This window comes from Biomphalaria glabrata, chromosome 17 (assembly GCF_947242115.1).
Source record: "Biomphalaria glabrata chromosome 17, xgBioGlab47.1, whole genome shotgun sequence".
NCBI lineage: Eukaryota > Metazoa > Mollusca > Gastropoda > Planorbidae > Biomphalaria > Biomphalaria glabrata.
In genome coordinates this window covers 3,839,222-3,862,032 of record NC_074727.1, presented here as the reverse complement: position 1 = coordinate 3,862,032, position 22,811 = coordinate 3,839,222, and the positions used below count along the sequence as shown (strand labels likewise).

Sequence of the window (22,811 nt, the reverse complement as noted above, 5' to 3'; positions counted from 1 at the left end):
TATTTCAACGAAAATATTCTTTTAACCACGTTCCTATCAACTTTTAGAATCTATTCTATTTTCTAGATGGTCTAGATTTAGATCTTATCATAAATTGAACTCAGTTTAGTTACAATTTTTATGATAAACTTATAATTTTTGTAATGGAGTACTTAAATGATGGAGGATTTCGTGAAACTCATTATTCACTTATGTAAGTAACACCGTGACTGGCGTGACCGTCGTGTGTAACGTAACTAACACGGAAGGTACCGTTACAACCGTATTATTTTGATAATTTTGTATTTAACGTATTATAATTAATACTTATTAAATGAGTTATTAATAGATCAATAGACTATAGCCACTATAGGGGGTGATAGTCACTATAGACACTATAGAGAACGGTATACCTAGAGAACTATTAGATTATTACAATATTAGTAATATTAGAGTTAATAAAACTTAATAGAAAGTCTAGTTAGATCTATTCAGAAGTATTCATCTATCATCTAGATCTAGAATCTAGATCTAATAATAAATAATCATAAAAATGAGATGAGTGTGTCAACTGTGTCTGAGAAATTTCCTAGATCTAGATAATCTAGTAGATTACTTCTAAATTCTAATCTAATAAAGAATAGTAATTATATATTTAATCTTTTTTGAAGGAGCGTCAGTAATTTATAAGAGACAGATTTATAGTAATTTATACTATACTCGATCTCTATCTTAGTCTTAGTATTCTTCTACTTTAGTTAGTATCTAGATTACTCTTGTGTCTAGTCTAGACTCTGTCACTCTAGATCCTTACAAAGTGTAACATACTTAACTGTCTTAACATAGATAGGAAGTGGGGCTATTGGCAGTTAGAAATGCTGGGAAACAAAATTAGATCATCATGGAAAAAATATTAATACCGTACCATGGTCTAGAATTTAGTTTCTAGTCATGATAAGTTTCTGCTCTGTGTTACGCCTTATGGGTTGAATAATTGCTAACTTTCTTTTTTAGAGCATGTTGCCGATGTGGTCTTCAAATAGAACCAAATCCTACAAATATGTGCGTGGATTGCCTTCGTTCAGATGTAGACATCACAGAAGACATTCCCAAGACATCAGCCTTGTCTTTTTGTCGTAGTTGTGAAAGGTAATATAAATAATAAACTTAGTTCTACATAAAGAACTATTTTTACCACTTCAAATATTAAGTCTTTTAGCTTTTTATTTTTTCTTAATATACCATTTTAATTTTTTTTTTTTGGGGGGTTGATATAAAGTAATAAAAAATGTATAAATCTTCTAACTTTATCATTACAATTTAATAGTTTAACTAAATTCTTTAAAATATGCTAGGAAATTTTTAAAAGGAACAAGCCTTCTAGATGTTAAATAGGCTTCAGATTTAAGCCAGGGGAAAATGCTGCCGAGTGGATCCTCATAGCACTTGATCGTGTTCTGTCTTTTCCCTTTAGTTCCAGAGGCAACTTTAAAATTTAAGATTCAAGCATTCAACTATGGACCTTGCACAGAAATGCTTGCTAATAAAATTCATATTTTTCCAGAATAGCAATGTAATGTAGAATGACTTCCTATAAAATTGTGATTCCTGTTTTTGCAGATATCTTCAGCCACCAAACCAGTGGATCAAAGCTGAGCTTGAGTCAAGGGAGCTTCTGGCTGTTTGTTTAAAAAAACTTAAAGGTCTCTCAAAGGTGATAGTGTTGTTAATAAGGTTCCTATTCATCTCTCATTGACTGTAATCATGAACTAGGTTATATTATTGTCATCAATACTGTGTATACTTGATTATTGGAACGATTAGTTATTTAACAAAAGCAAAAATAACAACAGCTATTAGATACTTTTATGCCATTAGCCCGTCACCCTGGACTGTTTTGAATTTTTAGTTTTTATTGTTAATAATTTGACTAGCCAGACAGTAGAAGTCCAATCAATGACTATTCTTTTGAATTTGACGTGAAATAAGAAATATCTATTGTATTGCTTTTTTTAAGGTTTACCCCTTGTCACTTACCATTAGTGAAACTTGTGAATGCTGACGTTAACTTGTGTTTGTTTCTTTGTGGATGTTAATAATTTCTGATTCTTCGTTTCAAAGGTGAAACTTGTAAACGCTGACTTTAACTTGTGCTTGTTTCTTCATGAATATTAATTTCTGATTCTTTGTTTGTTTCTAAGGTAAAACTTGTGGATGCAGGATTTGTTTGGACAGAGCCCCATTCAATGAGAGTCAAAGTGAAGCTGACTGTACAGAAAGAGGTACAACCCAGATCTATTCTAGAATAAACTTAAGCGTTTCCAATCATTTGGTCTGTGGAACACTTGGTTGTTAGTGTGCCTTACTGAAACATTAATTTTAGGTTGCAGCAATCATAGGTAGGGGACATGAGAGTAGTTGATAAATAGGAGAGCACCGAAATTAAGTAAAGCAAATCTGGGGTATATGGAAAGTGACATAAATCTTAACACTGACCTAGAAATTCCCATATTCTTTGTTTTAATTGTGGGTAAGGAAGCTGCATATACTTAGCTCCAATGGACTTTTGGTTTAGGGGATGATCCTTTGACATGCCTACCTAAAATGTAGATACCCCTCAGACCAAAGTCTGTGACATGCTTACCTAAAATGTATATGCCCTTTAGACCAAAGTTAGGCCTTATTGAAAGAAGCAAATGTGGGTTACTTAGTGTTGTAGTTTCACAATGCCCTTGTTGGCTAAGGGAAACTTCACGTTCCATGGTCAAAAATTATGTCAGAAATTTATTTTTTATTGTCTACTGTTAAACTAGGAATGCTACACTTAATAAACAACGCCAACACGATAACGCCAGATTCATGAGTGAATTTATTTACACACTTTGTTAACACACATAACATTCCAACATTCACTCCCTTGGTCAAGGGGAATCATTCAAGCTACTCCTATAAACAATGTCAACACTACAATCCAATTGCCAAAAAATGCTTATGCTGTTTGAAATGATGAATTTATTTATTTATTTACTTTTTTGTGTTCAGGTCATGAACGGTGCGTTGCTTCAACAAGTATTCATTGTGGAGTATGTGGTTCAATCTCACATGTGTGATGACTGCCACAGAGTTGAGGCCAAAGATTTTTGGAGAGCAGTAGTTCAAGTCAGACAGAAGGCTAGTTGGATTTTTAAAAATTATAATTGAACATTTATTTGCAACTTTCACATTTTAATACATTATACTCCAAAGCTTGACCTTGTAAAATATTTGTACATGTTTTGGAATAATTTATTTGTAGTCCAAACCTCCCACAGAATGATGGGGGATGGCTGTGGGCAGGGTATGAATCCGGGACCCTCGAGATGTCCGAACAACAGTCCAGAGTGCATACCACACGACCTTGTGTGCAAAGGCACTCAGCAAGCAGATTAAAGCTAATAGGATTTAGGAAAATGCTTGGTTTATTCTAGGTAGCAATGCTACCTCTAGCAATGTACCATTTATTTTTTGTCTTCCCAGTGCTAACTGTTGCTGCCTGTCAATATGCTCTGTCTCCTAACCCGAGCTTTGTTTTTAAACCGCCATTACAGAAATTCCAGATTATGCTACATCTACGCACCAGCCTATTGAATCACTAGAACTATATGTTTTCTTAATTGAAATTTCAGTCGTGCCTTTTATTTATTAATATTTTTTTTTTACATTTCTACAGATTGATCACAAGAAGACATTTTTCTACTTGGAGCAATTGATTTTAAAGCATAAGGCTCACAGAAATACAGTGAACATCAAGCCAATGGCTGGTGAGAGCAATTTTAAAGTTTCTAAATTTATTTAAGTGCTGGTGATTTATTATTCTAATTGTTGTTAAAATTATTTCATATATCTCCGACTATTCATTTTTGCTATAACAAAAGAAAAATCGCATTAATAAGCTTAAAGAAAATTAAAATGTTAATTACTGAAGTAATATTAAGATTATATTGTTTCCAATGTTAAATGAAATGTTTCTATCCCTCAGATGGATTGGATTTTTTCTTCACAAAGCAAGATGATGCTAAGAAACTAGTCGACTTTTTGTCAGCATTTGTGCCCAGCAGGTAAAAGTGTTTTTTTATTTTAAGAATCTTTGTATGGATATGTAAAATGACTTTTGAAACAGTGGGTATCTGAGGGAAGAACTTTATTTAGTTCTCATTTGCTTCAGTTGTAAATCTAGATACTTGTAGATAGAAATATTCTCTAGCAAGAATCAATTAGGATAAAAATCTCTTACTGGCTTTCATTTCTTGAGACACTTATAACGTCTAAGTTATGTAGAGAAAAGTGTTGACTGTTAGCGTTCATTTCCTATTTATTTAGGCACATCACTGGCAAAGAGTTGGTATCTCATGACATCAGGAACAACAAGTTCACTTATAAGTATACATTCTCCGTGGAGATTGTTCCCATCTGTAAGGTAAGCTAGGCTAAGTTGCATTAGTGCAGTGAATATTAAACATACACTTTTTATCGAGACCTTGATGTCTATAACACAGAGGAGGTAATTACATGTTTCTTTTTTTTTTTGGTCTCCAAACAGGACTGCTAACTATTGCTTAGACCTACATAATTTAGTCCACTGTTTACATTTTCAAATTTACAATATGTAGATCACATATTGCTTTGACATTTCAAATTGAAAAGAAGTTCACTGTGTACTTAAGAATCAAGATGAATCATGAGTTCACTTTTGTTTTTTACAAAGCTTGTAACCACTCAATCTGTTTGTTTGCTTGGATTCTTTTACATGTTTTTTCTCCCGCTTCCCATTCTAGGATCAAATTGAAATTTTGCACAATTGTTCATAGTAGAAGACGTTTAAACATTTGAATGTCACTCATTTTTTGTTTAAGACAGCACTTATCTGAAAAAACAGGGTGCATATTTGTGAATTAACAAATGGGCAAATCTTTTAAGTGCTACATGCTTAGTTCTAACATTATCTTAAGTGCAAACATGCTTTTTTTTAAATTTCTTTTTAGTGTGAAAAAAAACCAAGCAACCTATCGATTAAAGCAATAGCAGTTTGTTATGCTGTTCTACCTCTCCATTAACCAATCTGAAACTTGTTCTCCAGGACAACATCATTTGCCTGCCTCAGAAGACTGCACAGCAGATGGGCAGCATTAATCCTTTGTGTATTGTCCTTAGAGTGACTCAGAACATCCATGTGATAGACCCCAATACATTGCAAGGTAAGGAATGTTACAAGTTGATTGTCTTTTCCTGCAGTGCTACAAAGTGCTCTGTTCCAGTCAGTGCTTATTCTCATTAGACCCCATTTTATAAAGGGGTTGTCTGAATTAGCCAGGAAAAGCCATGGCTTAGTAGAGCTGAAGTCTCTAGTTAACATGCAAGACTATAATTAACACATAGGAAGTAAGTATATTCTCTTTTGATGGAATGGCTGTAATTTATAAGATAGAATAATATAAATAATGCATCAAAGTGGATGACCACTATATGAAAAAGAAATTATTTTAGCCATACTTTCTTGGCACAGATTACAAAAAGGCTACAGCTGAGCAGCAAAAAGCTGACTAGAAGAAAAATCATCTGTAGTCTATAAAGCCTTAAATTTCATATATTGCTATCTTAGTCATTTTTGTTTTCTTAAAACTTCAAATATATTTTTGAAGAGATTATTGTTTTATGTCTGTCTTATTTATTTTGTCTTTGGTTTATCATTACCTCTCGTTACGCTTGTTACCAAACAGTGGCAGAGCTGAGCTCGGCTAATTACTGGAGAGATCCGTTCACAGCTTTGGTGTCCGTCAAACAGCTGACAGAATTTATGGTGATGGAAATAGATTTAGTGCCAGATAAGGAAAGACCTTTTAGGCCCAGGGTGTCCAATAAGGTGAGTGTAGTGAACTCCTGACATAGGCTTTAGTGACAAACAATTCCATGTATATCAATAATTCAAAACCCCAGGAAATGGTAAAGAAAAGATAAGATAAAATAATTGTGTACCTCTTCTGCAAACTAGAAAACGGCATCTTACTCTTGATTCTAGATTTTGAGCCTCTAACAATGGGTACCTCACATTAGTTGGGGAAAAGTAAAGGTGGTTGGTCGTTGTGCTGGCCACATGACACCCTTGTTAACAGTGGGCCACAGAAACAGATGTCCTTTACATTATCTGCCCTATAGATCACAAGGTCTGAAAGGGGAACTTTACTTTTTTTTTACAACACATTTGATATAAAAAATGTAAATGGCATTCTGACACATTTTATTACATGACGTTTGTAATGTATTTAAGTAGTTCAATAATTTGTGTCAGTTTCTTATGTTTATCACATAATCTTACAGCATGCTTTAGCTGATGTGTATGTGGCTAGAACGAGTGACCTTGGTGTCAATGAGATACAGTTTCACTGTCGTACTCACTTGGGGCACATTCTCAAAGTGGGCGACACAGTGCTGGGGTAAGTTGTCAATGAACATAAGTAGCTAACATGAAATTAACTTAGTAGATTTTTTTTTTTATGTGGTCATTATCTTATGTGATGTGGTCACGTTAAAATCAAGCAAGCCATTGATATTAGTCTGATTGTTGAATGGGTGCACATTGATGTTTTGACAGATTTGATTTCACGAATGCCAATTTGAACCATCAACACTTCGAAAAGATGAAAAGTGACAAAGTGCCTGATGTGGTTTGTATCATTTTATTTATTATTTCTTCTTCTGTCCCTTGACTTTCATCGTAGGGGTGCTGTGACAGTTTGCGTAACCAAATCTCTACACTTTTTCCAGTCAGTAGCTGTCCTTAGGGGGATATCAAAGAGAGAGGTCGGTTCATTCTTTTATGTTATCCAGCCAACTTTTTTTTTTGTTTGTTTTGTGGGTGAACTTTTTTTCTTGCTCCCTCCACTGTCCCTTAAAGAATGACTTTTGTCTAAACTAGACAGCCTTAAATTTCATTTTTATCAGCTTGTGGTTTGAATCCATAAAAGCATTGTTGCTGTAGCTTCTGTAAACAATGTTTGTGTATTTAGACATTTGAAAGGATATGAATAAAGGAAAACTGTGCTTCTTACTGGGTTTCAGAAATTTAAACCTCATACATAGCACTCTTCAATGTCCATTGTTAATTTTCTTTAGTTCTCCCTAGTTTTTCTTTTTTCCTCAGTCTTTTACACTATTGACATTTCTGTGTTCTGATCTGTGTTTTTTTTTCCAGTCATTTTTATTAGTTTTTAAACTGTTTCATCTAGACAATCATAGATTGTTAGCCCGTAACTAGAATGTATTTACACAAGCTGATACCTCTCTATTCACTCAATGCTTGTTGCAGATGTTGATCAAGAAAGTCTTTGACAATGCCAGGAGAATGCGTCGCAGAAAATGGAAGCTGCACAGGTTTGAGGGAGCCGACGAGCTGGATACTGAGAGCGTGACCAGGTAATTTTGATTTTAATATTTTACCTGTTGCTCATTGCCATGGAGTTAGAGAGTCGAAATCGTTTCTGGTCAATAAAAGATTTTGTTCATTGTCGAGCATTAAAACTAGGGGTGCACCGGATAGTCGCTCCGGCTCCGGCCGAATATCCGGCATTTTGTACTGTCCGGTGCTATTCGGCTCCGGTCGGATATCACTACCGGATAGTAAAAAATACACCTATTTAATATGCATAAAGTGGACCTCGTTCCATTAATGCCTGTTGTAGAATGTATTAATGTTTATATGAAAACAAAATAATGTGCTTAAAAATAGAGCCATTATGAATATGCACCAAACATCGTTTATTATAAAGACAAGGCGTGTTAATAACTTAATATAAATAGAGATGAAACTTTACATCATAAATGCGCTTTACATACAGAGCAGCAATGGCTGGCACTTTTTTCAATTTGTCTTGACCTTTGAGTAAGTTAGTTAACATGTTAAAATGCTACATTCCTTGACTACGTCATGCTGACCAGACGTCTGTCTAGCTGTGCGGGTATATCTCCAGAGGTAGAGATGAACAACTCCCACCCCTTTTATTTGTTTAGTCCATCACATTGAGGTTTTTATGGGTGGGTAAACACAAGTTAAATACGATGGACGTAGGTTTAATGTCAGCGTATTGACACTCTCTAGTGGTCACACCTTTCGAGGGAACTGAGTTTGTTTACTTAGTAGTTAATCTTAATTAGGGGGGGGGGGGCTGGACTACAAGAGCCACACCTCTAAGGTAACCAGGTATATTTCTAGATGAACAACTCCCTCCCCCTTTTATTTGTTTAGCCCATCACATTGAGTTCGTTGATTGACAGGTGACCCCAAGTCGGATACGATGGACGTAAGCACTCTCTAGAGGTCACACGAGGGAACTAGGTTTATTATTTGGGGGAGGGGGGGTGGACTAGACTTTACATTATAAATTCGTTTTACATACGTAGCAGCGATGTCTGGCACATTTTAAAAGCTTGTCTTGACCTTTGAGTGGTCTTGTAAACACGTAATATTCCTTAACTACGTCACACTGATAATCTGTCTAGATGTGCGAGTATATCTCCAGAGGTAGAGATGAGCACCCCCACCTCCTTTTGTTTGTTTAGTCCATAACATTGAGTTCACGGATAGACAGCTGACCACATTAAGCCAGATGTCAACGTGTTGACACTTTCTAGAGGTCACATCTTATGAGGGAACTAAGTTTGTTTACTTGAAGTAGAATTTTTATTAGGGGCGGGACTACAAGCCTAATCTCTATAAGGTTAATCTGGTATGAGTTTGTTTATTATGAGATAGGTTGTCAATCAAGGGTCTGGACCACAAACCAAATTGTTAAGACATATTGACACTGTCTAGAGGTCACTAGATGATGACACTAAGTTTGTTTACTTGAAGAGAAATGTAAATTAGAGCGCTGAACTACAGGACACACCCCTACAAGTATTTTGTTACACAAGCCACGGGTATAAAAGTGGCTTGCAAGGGCATTTAGTAAATTAAATACTAATAATAATGGCTGATAAAAAGTCATCACTTATATGGCGTTACTTTAATGTCAAAACAATGGACAACTCTAAAGCAGTTTGCAATGCTTGTAAAATAGTAATGTCACGTGGTAAACCAGGCAAACCTAAAGACTTCTCAACCACCACTATGATTAGTCATCTACGCTCGAAACACCCAGACTTATTCAACGAAATGACTGCATTGAAATCAGCATCAAGTAATATCACTGCCTGTGCCAGTACGTCTACGAGCTCCAGTGATTCGTCAAGCCTCACACACAAGCAGCAACCAGGGATTAAAGAGGTCTTAGACAAAGCTAAATTGTGGGATATTAATAGTGATAATGCTAAACGCATTCACTTGGCCATAGCAAAGATGATTGCAACTGACATGGAACCTTACCAAGTAGTTGAGAAGCCTGGATTTATTGGACTTTTACAAGTACTGGAGAAAAGATACACTGTGCCTAGTCGCAAATATTTTACAGAACGTGTTATTCCAGATATCTACGACAATATTTCCTCAAAGCTTCGTGAAATGCTATCTGATGCTAAAAGCATCGCTTTCTCAACGGACACTTGGACAGCTGATAATACCACCGAATCATATTTTGGTTTAACTGCCCATTGGTTGAATGAGTCATTTGACCGAAGCAGCTATGTTTTGCATTGTACAAAATTTAATGGCCAGCATACGGCTGCAAATTTGCTGTACTTAAGATATTTACTAAGCCATTATCTGTATTAGATACAAACCAGAAGCGGTTGTGGCCTTTAAAACACGAGCCTAATGACAAGTTGATGGTGTCAAATACATGAACACAAACATCTACCCACTATACAACTTAGATTGTACTTAAGAAAGATTTACGCTATAAAACCAAGAGTGAACTTTTCCTTTGAAAGATTTACATTAGTTACATATAAGTTTATATATTCTGCATGAGTTATCCCACATTCTACTTTACAATACATACGCACACATGTTACAAAGATTAGTTTATGATAAGCATATCTGTAAAAAGAAATGCTGTTCATTTTAATTTATGAATCAGTGATAGAGTTTAAAGTATGAAAGTAAATAACAAAATAATATGAATATAGGTATGTTATATAGAAGATTTGCAAAAACTTCAGTAAAACGAGCTGTTTGAGTCATGTAGGTCTCCGGCTCTGGCCGAATATCTTATTTTACTATCCAGTTATATCCGGCTCTGGCCGGATATCAAAAAGTACTATCCAGTGCACCCCTAATTAAAACATTAACATATTAACCTTAAAATACATTCAGGTGGGCACTAGACTTTAAAATGCCACTTTTAAATTAGAAATTACCTTGTTCATCGAGGCTGTTGAAAGCTAATTACATAAAAAAGCTGATTAATGATTGGATCAGCCATAATACACTCTCCCCTGGAACACTAATTGTTTAGTTCATTGACTTGATGTTTCTTTTATGTTCCCAGAGACTACAATGATTTCTTGAATGACTTGGAGGAAGACCAGGGACTCAGAGAGAACATCAATATCTATAAAGGTTAGACAACTGGCACAATAATTCAAATTACATTGACACTTGGGGACAAGTCTTGAGGGTGTATCTCTAACAGGATAAATTGTCTGTCACACTTGAGCTAATGGAGAGTTACTTTTTATAGTAGTCAATGTAGTTACCACTCTTTATTTAACAAAAAAATGTGTATATTTGACTGTTACACTAAAAAAAAAGAAAATTTTTGCAGTTTGGTTGAATTTTAAATGTACCCAGTCAATATTGTACACATTTTATGGATCTCTTAGAAACTCTTTTATAGTGATGAAATGTATGTTATGTAAAATGAGAATAGTGGTGTTCCTACTCTTAAAAACTTTACAATCTTTGGAACATTGTTGGTGTCTATAATCTCAGGCTGCGACAATCTTGAGTTCATATTGTCAAACAATGCCGCCTTGAATCTTACGCTTGGACATTCTTTTAGGCATGCACTTTTCATAATCTGATCGGAATGAAACAATTTGAATCCATTGAATTTTATTGTACCCTTAAAGTTTGGCAGTTCATTTTCTTTCCTTTTTTTTAGTTTTTAGATCATATTTCTGTTTTCTTGTGAATCTTGTAGCCTGGCACTAGGCCTACTTGGTGAATTTTACTGTCAGCATGGTATTAATTTGTCGAGGAGTTTTTTTTTTCATTGGAAAGCAAGTTTTTTTGAGTGTAATGCTTGCAATCAATATAAATATACAGTTTATTTTTTTTTTTTTAAATATATTTTGAAAATTGCTTAATTTTTAAATCTACAAGCACTGAGATCCACTGGATATACAAGTCAGTGAGATCCACTGGATATACAAGTCAGTGAGATCCACTGGATCTACAAGTCAGTGAGATCCACTGAATCTACAAGCACTGTTTTTTTTAATTTCCTTTCAATTTGTTTCATAGTCAAGTTTCATTATGTGGTATTTACTATATTAATGCCTAACTATTTCTTTCAGATGCTTCCAAGATAACAGTGGAGTTAGAAGACACAGATGATGAAGGGATACCACAAATAAGCCTGCAGGAAATGCTAGAAGACTTACATATTACAGAGGATGCTACTGGTGGTGAGGGTGCAGCAATGATGGAGTAGATGTGTTCTTAGGAGAAAAAAATTATTACACTGAATCTATAAATGACTGTTAAAGTTGTGTTTTTTTTTTGTTATGACAATGTCAGAGTGTTTGTATCACTTGTTGCTCATGTGTGAGATCAATAAGAACACACTTCTATATTCTTTTGAGATGTTTTGCAAAAAAATTTTCAACTTCCTATTCGTAAAGCTGGGGCTGGCATAGTCCACACAATACTGAAAAAAATTGGTCTAAAATTTGATATCAATATGATGAAGACTACAGTTGGGTCTGCATAACAATGTTAATTATATTGCATTCTTCTTTGATCTTTAGACTCAAAAGACAACATATTATTATTTATGATGATAAACTTTATTGATTAGGGTTGAATGTTATAACTTTGTTGCAGACGAAAAATAAAATATTTCTTTTGGAATCATCATCATGTCTTTTTTTGTTTTTGTCTAATAGAAAAAAATTGAATAAAGCTGAAATATTTCCATGAAAAACTTCAGATACTAGATCAACATTTTTAAATTTGTATATGTTTTCCTTTGCTATGCATGATATCAATTAAGCTAGTAAGCCAATGGGTGTCGAGAATGACACACTACTTTTGAAAAAATTGGTTTGAATTGCATCCTAGAGCCTTGCTTGTCATCGTCTTTGAGTTTGCAATCAGAAATTATTTGTAAATCAAATATATTGACTATTTGAATAGCAGACTCCTGCATCTTTATTGGATTGAAGGCGCCCTTTTGTTACACCTGTTGTCCTCAACTGTTTGTCAAGGATTGGTTGGTCCATTACTTGATTTTATCACCTCACCTTTTAGTTCAGTCAAGGCAGTAGTTGTCATACAAAGTCTTACTAGTTGTTCTTGTCTGCTCCAAGCCAGGGAAGACTTCATACAGTTTGTATCATGTTTACGAAAGGTTTGCCATTTATAATTTTTTGAACAAGAAATTAAGACATTGAAAGTATTCATTATAAGGCTTTAGAGTAGAGACAATCAAATTGGCTGAGTTTCAACTAGCCTAGATGATCTAAGCAGTAGAGTATCAAAACTTTCACTTCATTATCCTTGCTTGTGAATGTTAGTTTTTAAAACCCTGACCATTTACACTCACTGTAAAAGAAAAATTAATTTCACTTAGACTGAGCTTGTCAGCTGAGAGCTTTGCTATCTCCAGTTCTAGAGATGAACACTGTCCCTTAAGCAAAAAAGATTTTGAGATATTTGTATCATTTTCTACAACAAAGTGTCTAGACAAATAAAGACTAGATCTAGTAATAATATGCAAATGTTTATTAAGTTTTTTTGCAACAAAATTATAACTAACAAAAGTAGAAACCACATCATTATTATTATGACATCAAACACATTTGTCTGAGCTTTGAAATAAAGCTGAATAAATGAAAGAGTGTTCGTATGGATAGCAATAAGTTATTACAAATTTGAAAAATGAAATCTGGAAAAAAATACTTGGAACAAGAAAAGTATATTTCTGCAAGTCATGTGCTTCAGATGATAATAAATGATGTCTATGATCAAATCTATGCCAAGAACTTTCTGGCTAGAGTTATTATTAGGACTTCCTAAAAATTATCCTTGATGTTTTGGGATGCTCCTTTAGCTTTGAAAGATAATTACATTCTAGACCAAACCTCCCAAATGAGACAATCTATCAACAGTCCAGAGTGCATACAACACCAGGCTTTCGAAGGTGGTCCATTGATTTATATTAAATTTAGTATGAAGATTAAAAAAATGGTGGACAAGATGGACAAAGATTGTCAGTTTTCTAATTAACATCAAATGCTTCCTAAGGATGCCTAATGACTTAAATTCACATGTGGCCTTCTGGAGTGGTGACATCACTAACTGAAATCCACATGTGGCCTACTTGATTGGTGATATCCCTAACTAACTCCACATGTGGCCTAATTGAGTGGTGATCCATCTGCCTTCATTAAGAAACAAAGGTAAAAATGTTTAGGCAGTGAATCCAGCTCAAATGAATCACAAACGAGCAGGTCAATAAACAAATCTAGTTGGTTTCAGACCTGACTTACCCTTGGCCCTGATTTGACCAACCCATTGACCTAAAATGAAATCAAATTTTGGCTCAGTCACATTCATTTTTAGTTCACCTTAGAATACAGGATGAGTGCAGTATTTCATGAGACAATGCAAACCCAGTTGTGACCTGCATATTTTTAAAATTTGCCACACCTGATGCAGACAAAGTCTGGTGCCCACACTAACCCTTAATCTTCAGAATTGAAAATGCCTTAGATAATATAGATATTGTAGTTATATTTAGTCAAAAATCTTTGAAAAAAAAATCATATATTGGTGCTGCAAGTCGCAGGTCACTAGTCATCTTAATAATGATTTAAACGTGGTGTTATAAATTTAGAAGAGCCACAAGATCTCATCCTCTAGATGTATTATGTATACATTTGTGCATCAAGCATGTTTCTATGGCAAGAAAAGTAAACACTAAAATCAACCGAGCTGATAGTGCTCAACGGGAAAAAAATCACAATAAATGGTCGAACCTATGGAACATACATCTCAAAATAAAAATACTTTTAAATAAAAATGAGAATTATCAAAAAGAAAGGAAAAGAATTACATGAAACAAAGTGACACTGAACACAGCTTTGAAAAAAACAAAACATTTCAAATAACACAACCTGTAAAGAGCTTCATTAAAAGATTCGAGTTTGGCAAAGAGTTAAATAGAATGTAAACAAATAGTGAGTAGGATCAAACTTCTCATATATACATTTTCTAAAAGGGAAACCAAAAAAATCTGGGTAATGAAATGTAAACAATGTTAATAATGTTTGTTAGGAAGAAAAAAAAAAACAACTAGAGATGTACATGGTGAACCTTAAAGCAGATGCTCAAAGACAATTCCGATAAAGAATAGCACTTTGATCCAACAAATGGACTGTACAGAATAAGGTTAGCATATATGGTTAGTATAATAGATACACAGTCTCCTACATTTCTAAGAAAATCATCTGACCCTAGACTTGGTTTATTAAGGAAGAAAAAAAAAAGCTCTTAGTTAATTCAGTTTGCACAAGAACATCACCAGCTTAAAGAGAACTTTATAGAGTACTGGTATATTAATAATTAGACACAAGAAGATAAAGGGAGGCAGGAAAAGGGGGGGGGGGGGCAAATTGACGGCATTCCCTACCTGAGAATTCTCTACAAGTTTGCCTATGGGATGAAAAACTAATACAGATATTTGTAAAATATTTCTTGATGTAAAAGCCATTTACTGTGACCAAAATAGGAAGAGAATAATTGCATTTTAAAAACAATTCACTGATAAGGAATTACAGTGGGGATAATTGTGACAAGTGGCCAACATCACTAAAGTGTAACGAGCGGCCAACAACACCAAACTGCGACTAGTGGCCTACAGCGTCAAAGATTTTTTTTCTAAACAACTTTATTTGAGCTGCACCGGCTTTGGGACCAACTAAAAATCCCCAGCCTAGTCTGGCCAATCTAAATCATGACTCGAGTCTCAGACACCATGAGATATTGAAACTATACATGAACAGAATTTGTCAATATACCCCATTGTAGAAAAATGAAGACGGCTCAAATTCTACGACAAATGAGCAAAAAAGGGAAAAAAAATTAAGTAAAGAAAAGCCAGGTGGAGCTTGTGGAGTTGGCAGGTGGAGTTTGTGGAGTCTGAAACATCTACACACTGATCAATGGTATTGAAATTTTGATGAATTTACTTATCTAGGCACATTTATTAGTACAAATGAGGATAAAATAATTTACTTTACTTAAGACAATATCCTAATAGTTAAGCTATCATATACGACACAATTATTTTGCTAAATAATTTGACAAAAAATGTACTAAAAATGCTCAAAATTGTTTTACCTCTATAAATATCTTTTTTAATAACAAAATTCTTCAAAATCATTGAAAAATCATAAACAATGACTCCAAATAACAAAGCATTTAGTGACATATTAACAAACAGATCACGAATTGAAAGATCAATTGAAAACTTTTTTCAGTAAAGTATCACAATGACCGATAAACAAACCTCGGTCAGCTTATGTTCCGTTAGTCATCTCCTCAGCGTGGTTGACTTTGGACGACTTCTTGTTTAAGTAGGCCTCCGCTTGAGACAGCGCTTCTGGGATCTTATCTACAGACTTGGTTGTGTAATTGAAAAGATGGGTAGGGTCATTGTCTTTGCCCCTCGCGATCTGGACAATCCTACAGAGCAGGTCATAGGCAATGGGCTCCGAGACCACTGAGTCCTTTTTGTATTCTGGATGCTGTTGGACAAAGTTTCTCATCCACCTGGCACTGGTGACCAACTTGCCTGTGTGGACAGGCAAAAACCATTTTAGAATTGTTTAATCTTAAATTAAATTTAATCAGATTGGAAAGGTAGGATTATGAACAATTGTTAGATTTCATAATAATAACATTTTATACATTTCATTTTATTACATTTAAATGCAATTTGAAACAACTGACGAGGGCATGGTGGCTGAGTGGTAAAGAGCTTGGCCTCCTTACCATTGGGTCTCGGGTATGAATGTCAAAGAAAACTGGGATTTCGAATTACAGGATTTTCAAGACACCACTGAGTCCAGCCAACTCAAATGGGTACCTGATATTAGTAAAGGCGGTTGGTCATTGACCTGGCCACACTTTTTAGCCCTCTGCCATAGACCCTATAAATCAAAACATCTGAAAGGGTACTAACAACTTAAATGACTTGAACACAAATGTACATAATCCGGAGGTTAATACAGGCAAAACCAAAAAGGTCCAAAAATGTTCCCAATTATTTACAAGTTAGATCAATTTTAACCTTCTATTTTAACCTTCATTTGATTTATTTTGTACTCAATATAAAATATAGGAAATAATTTAAAATGTAATGTTAGTTTATAGGTATTTTTTTCTGACACCCAATGTTTTCTCTGGAACTAATGCTACTGCACCAGAAGATATGAATAACACATGCTTCAGTGCCAGATAACACATATAACCTACACCTAATTATTTGTAATGTTTTAATTTTCACTGCAAAAGTTGAGATAAGAGAAATGTAATTAGCAGGAGTGGCTAGGATGGATTTTAGGAGTCACAGAGTTCAAGGCACAAAGAAAGAAATACTAAGGCGACTCTATCGCTTGATGAGTGAGGCTTGCAGGACATGTTCTCCGACACAAGAAATCACGCATCCCAAAGGTAACAATAACATGGAGGCCAATATGAGGGACATCCTCGTATAACCTGGCACAGCAGCTTCATGGAAACCCCAGGGCAGCTGCCCAAAGTGGTGACAGCCTTGTGACATGTGTTACTGTAAAGGAAAGGCTGTGACCAAAGCTTTTACCTGAAGCCCTCATGGAGATCAGTTTAAGATACTGGGTGACAGTACACCTGGTGTCCACATCAATCTCTATACTGTCCATGTACAGGTTGATTAAAGCCAGCAGACCGGGGAAATCTCCCTGTGACAGAACAAGTTAAAAAGAAAAGGTTTATACACAGCCACAATTCATCATCCTAACAATAAACCACTGGCACTAGGTCATAAATACAATGGTTACCTTGCCATGGAATATCTCGTTGATTGTCATTTCCTCATATTGGTCAGTGAGGTTACATGTTGAGCTGCCACACTGCCTAGAGCATTCAGGGGGAGTTGACTCTATTCACAAAATAGAAACAGTTGCAATCATGAAATGACAAAGAAATATTTATTAACTTGAATTTCTTTTGAAGTCATAATAAAATATAATACACTGAGTTATTTTTTAGAATTCATCAAGTTTTTATTTTTTATCTATTTTTAATCCTGACAAATCCCTGGCAATCAAATCATTAAATAGAAACAATCTGATATAAACTTTTTACATGTAAAAATTATGAGTGAGTCTGGTGTAAATGTACATTTTTGTTTTCTATAGTTATAATGTTGTTTTTTTGTGTAATACACAAATTGTAAGACAACTTTCCTTATGGATACTAAAGATTATTATTATTACTATTTGACAAAATTTTTTTTATAAACTTACCTGTCAAAACATCCTTACGGAAGAAAAACTTGTCTTTGATGACAGCATCTCTTTTGAAAGCCGTTTTCATATTTTCATCCACCTTGAATAAAAAAACAAAAGAAATATTGAGTGGAAAAGCAAAAACAGGTACTAAAAAAATAAATAATAATAATTTTATTTATAAAGCGCTGTTAACAAACAAAATGTAGGCTCAAGGCGCTGTGATAACATTACAAAAACAAACATGACAGCTAAAATGACAAACTAATCTTAAAAGTTTTAAACAGGTAGGTCTAAATGTTCTTCTTGAAAGTAGTAAAGGATAGACAACGGAACATAAAAGGGATAAAAAAAAAAAGTTTCTACCTTTGATATTGGGATGATCAGATTCAGCTTGTAGGACAAGATCACCCGAGTCAGAAGCACGATGAAAACGGTGAAAGCAGCATTCTCAAAGTCAGTCAACTGGGCCTGTAGAGAGATCATAGCAGATACTTAACAATGAATTCCTCAACACTAAGATGTAACAGAGTGAGAAAAAAAATGATGTATGGGTTTGCTGTTGTAAATCTGCTGTACAAACAAAATAAGAGAAAAACATCTCATGTATGCATTGGATAAATAGTCATGCTCTACATTGTTGCTTTCAATACAATGAATTACAATAGAAAACCATATTTTATCCATTTCAGAATGTGGGAGCATTGTCTGAATACAAGTCAAGATCAAGTTCAGCTTTAAACAGATTTATTTACATTCCAAACTATACCTGTACATGTTTGAGTGAAGTAATTAGGAATGCAAACATAAAAACGTTATAAACTCCTTATCTCAATTACTACAATTTGGATATTCAGTATTTTGTTGTCTTCTTTAATTGCTACTTTACCTCACACCATCAATTTGGTGGTGGCATGGTGGCGGAGTGGTTAAATCGCTTGGCTTCCAAACTTGGGGTCCTGGGTTCGAATCTCTGTGAAGACTGAATTTGAATTTTGGGATTTGAGGACACCCCCTCCCCCCCCAACTCTAATGGGTACCTGATGGCCCTATAGATTGCAAGGTCTGAAAGGGGATTTTTCTTTGAGGAGGCATGGTGGCAGAGTGGTTAAGCACTTGGCTTTGGGTTCAAATCTCTGAAGACCGGAATTTTGAGATTTTTAGGATGTGACATGTCCCTGAGTCGACCCAAATCAAATGGGTACCTGACTTTAGTTGGGGAAAGTAAAGGCAATTGGTCATTGTGCTGCCAAAATGACACCCTGCCCGTTTAACGTTGGTCAAAGACACAGATAACCTTAACATCGTCTACCCCAAAGATTGCCAAGTCTAAAAGGGAAATCTTTACTTTCCTTCTACATAAATAAGGTCTCATAGTAGTTAATGGTTAATTTCATCCAAACATATCAAACTTTGTGTCTGTACAATCCTTCCTTGAATGATCCACATTCAGGCCAGGTGGAGGAAATAGTTTTGGCTGGGCAATGATAAGGAAGAGAAACTTTGTTGACTTTAAGAATAAGGATAGTTTTCATGTTTCACTGAGACGAATATGGTCTAGAATAACCAGTTTTTATTCATTGTTACAGACATCATCGTTCAAGTTAACCTAGAAATTTCATAATATGAATGTATTGTTATCTTCATTTATACTGACCCATTCAGCTAGGTTCCATCTAATCCTTTATTATTTTTAAAATAATATCATTTGCAGAAATATAAAGTTACATATATATATATATATATAGTTTAAAGCGAATATTAATAAACACTAAATGCTTTCAAATTTCCTAATAAAATGAGATGTCTCTAAATAGTATTTGATGACAATTTGTTTCCATTAAGCCAGATTTCAAGAAAGTTGCATAAAGGCAGATTAAAAAGAAAGTTAAGTCCCAGCACAGTTTATAGTCTCCACTGAATGAAGTCAGAAACACATTTAGATTTGGTTGGATTCAAGAATATCTAAGCAGGACTTAAATTCAAGAATATCTCAAATATCTAAGCAGGACTTAAAACCAAGACTATCAAATTGATACCCAAACATTTTAACCCGTCAGACCACCAAGTAACTAAAGACCAAATGCGAGAAAATTGTGTTACCTCCATGGGTCTAAACTCAACTCTCCAACCTATGTTAGAATTAGGTGGTGGAGGTTTAAACCTCATAGTCTGCCAGTTTGTAGACTGTATGTTCTAAAAGAAAAAAGATTTTAAAATGTTTAAAATATTAGTTTTTTGTTTAATTAAAAAATTCAACATAGATAAACAAATTTCGACATTGCAAAGTATGACTATTCTAAAACCTAGAAGAAAACATACAAGTTGAAACTTGAAAATGACCTGAACTTTTTTAAAGTAAATAAACATTTTTGTCTTTCATGGACATTGCAATATTTACACATTTTCTATATAGCAAACTGACCAGATATTGAACAGGTATGTACAACAAAGCGGCTAACCCTGTTCCAGTTTTACTTCAATTTACAGATTGTCATAAAAACTCTACAAAAATTAATTGAGCCAATTTTTTTTGAACAGCGTTTGTCAAACTATTGTTATACATCTGACAATTAAAAATGGAAGTGTTGGTAAATATTTAAATAGTGGTTACACATCTGACAATTAAAAATGGAAGTGTTGGTAAATATTTAAATAGTGGTTACACATCTGACAATTAAAAATGGAAGTGTTGGTAAATATTTAAATAGTGGTTACACATCTGACAATTAAAAATGGAAGTGTTGGTAAATATTTAAATAGTGGTTACACATCTGACAATTAAAAATGGAAGTGTTGGTAAATATTTAAATAGTGGTTACACATCTGACAATTAAAAATGGAAGTGTTGGTAAATATTTAAATAGTGGTTACACATCTGACAATTAAAAATGGAAGTGTTGGTAAATATTTAAATAGTGGTTACACATCTGACAATTAAAAATGGAAGTGTTGGTAAATATTTAAATAGTGGTTACACATCTGACAATTAAAAATGGAAGTGTTGGTAAATATTTAAATAGTGGTTACACATCTGACAATTAAAAATGGAAGTGTTGGTAAATATTTAAATAGTGGTTACACATCTGACAATTAAAAATGGAAGTGTTGGTAAATATTTAAATAGTGGTTACACATCTGACAATTAAAAATGGAAGTGTTGGTAAATATTTAAATAGTGGTTACACATCTGACAATTAAAAATGGAAGTGTTGGTAAATATTTAAATAGTGGTTACACATCTGACAATTAAAAATGGAAGTGTTGGTAAATATTTAAATAGTGGTTACACATCTGACAATTAAAAATGGAAGTGTTGGTAAATATTTAAATAGTGGTTACACATCTGACAATTAAAAATGGAAGTGTTGGTAAATATTTAAATAGTGGTTACACATCTGACAATTAAAAATGGAAGTGTTGGTAAATATTTAAATAGTGGTTACACATCTGACAATTAAAAATGGAAGTGTTGGTAAATATTTAAATAGTGGTTACACATCTGACAATTAAAAATGGAAGTGTTGGTAAATATTTAAATAGTGGTTTGTTTTATGAATTCCAGTTCAAACCTATTTCTACAAAATATTTTAAATAAAAAAAAGTATGGTCACATATATATTTATTCAAAAGCACTTTTGTCTAGTTGGCAAAATATGTGCAGCTATAAAAGAAATATAAAGTGATACCAAAGAAATGTGAAAGCTAACAAAAAATGTTAATGTATATGAGAAATGTGGATGTACATGAGAAATGTTGATGTACACAAGAAATGTGTAGTGATACAAGAAATGTGAAAGCAAATGAGAAATGTTAATGTACATGAGTAATGTGGATGCACATGTTGATGTACACAGGAAAGGTGTAGTGATACAAGAAATGTGAAAGCAAATGAGAAATGTTAATGTACATGAGTAATGTGGATGCACATGTTGATGTACACAAGAAATGTGTAGTGATACAAGAAATGTGAAAGCAAATGAGAAATGTTAATGTACATGAGTAATGTGGATGTACATGTTGATGTACACAGGAAATGTGTAGCGACACAAGAAATGTAAAAACTGCAGACCTCAAAGTGATCAGTGTCATTCTCATCGTCCAAGTCAATCTTCTCTGAAAACACAGACACAGGGTCACGGATAAACAGATGAGCAATGTGTCTGGCCAGAAGCTCTTCAACACCTGAGGATCACAATAATTAAATATGAGAACCAAGTTTCAGAGATTGGAAAACTACCTAAAAATAAACACCAGGGCCAGGTGTCTTACCTCCCTTGATGAGCTCATCACAGAGCTCTTGGTCAATCAACAAGGGGATGTCATTATAGCACTGTCCAAGTGGAGATATATAACTGTCTATGGAATCATAGCGAGACTTGGGAATTTGAAATCTGTCTTCTTTCAACGGCTGCAAAGGTAAACACAATACAATTATAGAGACTTTAAACTAAGAAATATTCACACAAAAACTCACTAACTCCATTGACAAAGTCGGACAAATAATCTTCTCAGTAATGTTTTGGTTATCCCTCTGTTATATCAATGTTAAAACCAGAGTCTCCCCAACAAATTGATCAGGATTTCCAGGAGCTTTTCAGGGAAAATATGAAATTTCAGGAGAAAAAAAAAGCTATTTGCATAACATACATAATAAATAAATAAATTAAACAATGACAAAAAAAACAACATCACATTAAAAATTGTATTGGCAAAGTCAGTTATCTAAAGTGCATTCATACATAAAAAAAGAAAAGAATATTTAAAAAACACTAGATGGAGCAATACAGCCTAAACTAATTATACCATGAAATTTTCCAGTCCTTAATTTTGAACAAATTATTATCATAATTAATTCATAATTTTATGTTTTTACAAAAAAACTCTTGTACAGCGAATCTTACAAGCTACAGCAAGTTTTGTGAGCAACGGTCTAATGTCTTTTGTGGTCTAATGTCTTTTTGTGGTCTAATGTCTTTTGTGGTCTAATGTCTTTTTGTGGTCTAATGTCTTTTGTGGTCTAATGTCTTTTGTGGACTTGTTTGTGAGAGATATAAAAGTGAATGTTTTCCTTTAAGACCTAGCAATCTATTGGGCAGATGATGTAAAGGTCATCTGCTTCTGTGACCCGTGGCTAAGGAGGG

General features: G+C 34.1%; 2 protein-coding genes across 2 annotated transcripts in view; one reads left to right on the top strand and one right to left on the bottom strand.

Moving 5' to 3' along the window:
- LOC106078811 (60S ribosomal export protein NMD3-like) lies at nt 1–14,470 on the top strand. Its single transcript, XM_056015467.1, has 15 exons — nt 1–193; nt 994–1,128; nt 1,600–1,693; nt 2,181–2,261; nt 3,022–3,150; nt 3,689–3,779; nt 3,998–4,076; nt 4,339–4,435; nt 5,096–5,213; nt 5,736–5,878; nt 6,334–6,449; nt 6,608–6,680; nt 7,322–7,428; nt 10,440–10,510; nt 11,470–14,470. Exons 1-15 carry the CDS (start codon nt 144–146, stop codon nt 11,604–11,606), a joined length of 1,521 nt encoding a protein of 506 aa, XP_055871442.1. The 5' UTR covers nt 1–143; the 3' UTR covers nt 11,607–14,470.
- Nucleotides 12,884–22,811, bottom strand: part of LOC106079590 (glutamate--cysteine ligase catalytic subunit-like) — a 25,050-nt gene continuing 15,122 nt past the window's right edge. The window contains exons 10-17 of the mRNA XM_056015465.1: nt 21,940–22,078; nt 21,740–21,852; nt 19,771–19,863; nt 18,034–18,138; nt 17,686–17,767; nt 17,218–17,318; nt 17,001–17,118; nt 12,884–15,971 (exon numbers count right to left, since the gene is read on the bottom strand). Of these exons, the coding sequence (XP_055871440.1) occupies nt 15,697–15,971; nt 17,001–17,118; nt 17,218–17,318; nt 17,686–17,767; nt 18,034–18,138; nt 19,771–19,863; nt 21,740–21,852; nt 21,940–22,078 (1,026 nt within the window). The 3' untranslated portion in view covers nt 12,884–15,696. The remainder of the gene's footprint in view (nt 15,972–17,000; nt 17,119–17,217; nt 17,319–17,685; nt 17,768–18,033; nt 18,139–19,770; nt 19,864–21,739; nt 21,853–21,939; nt 22,079–22,811) is intronic.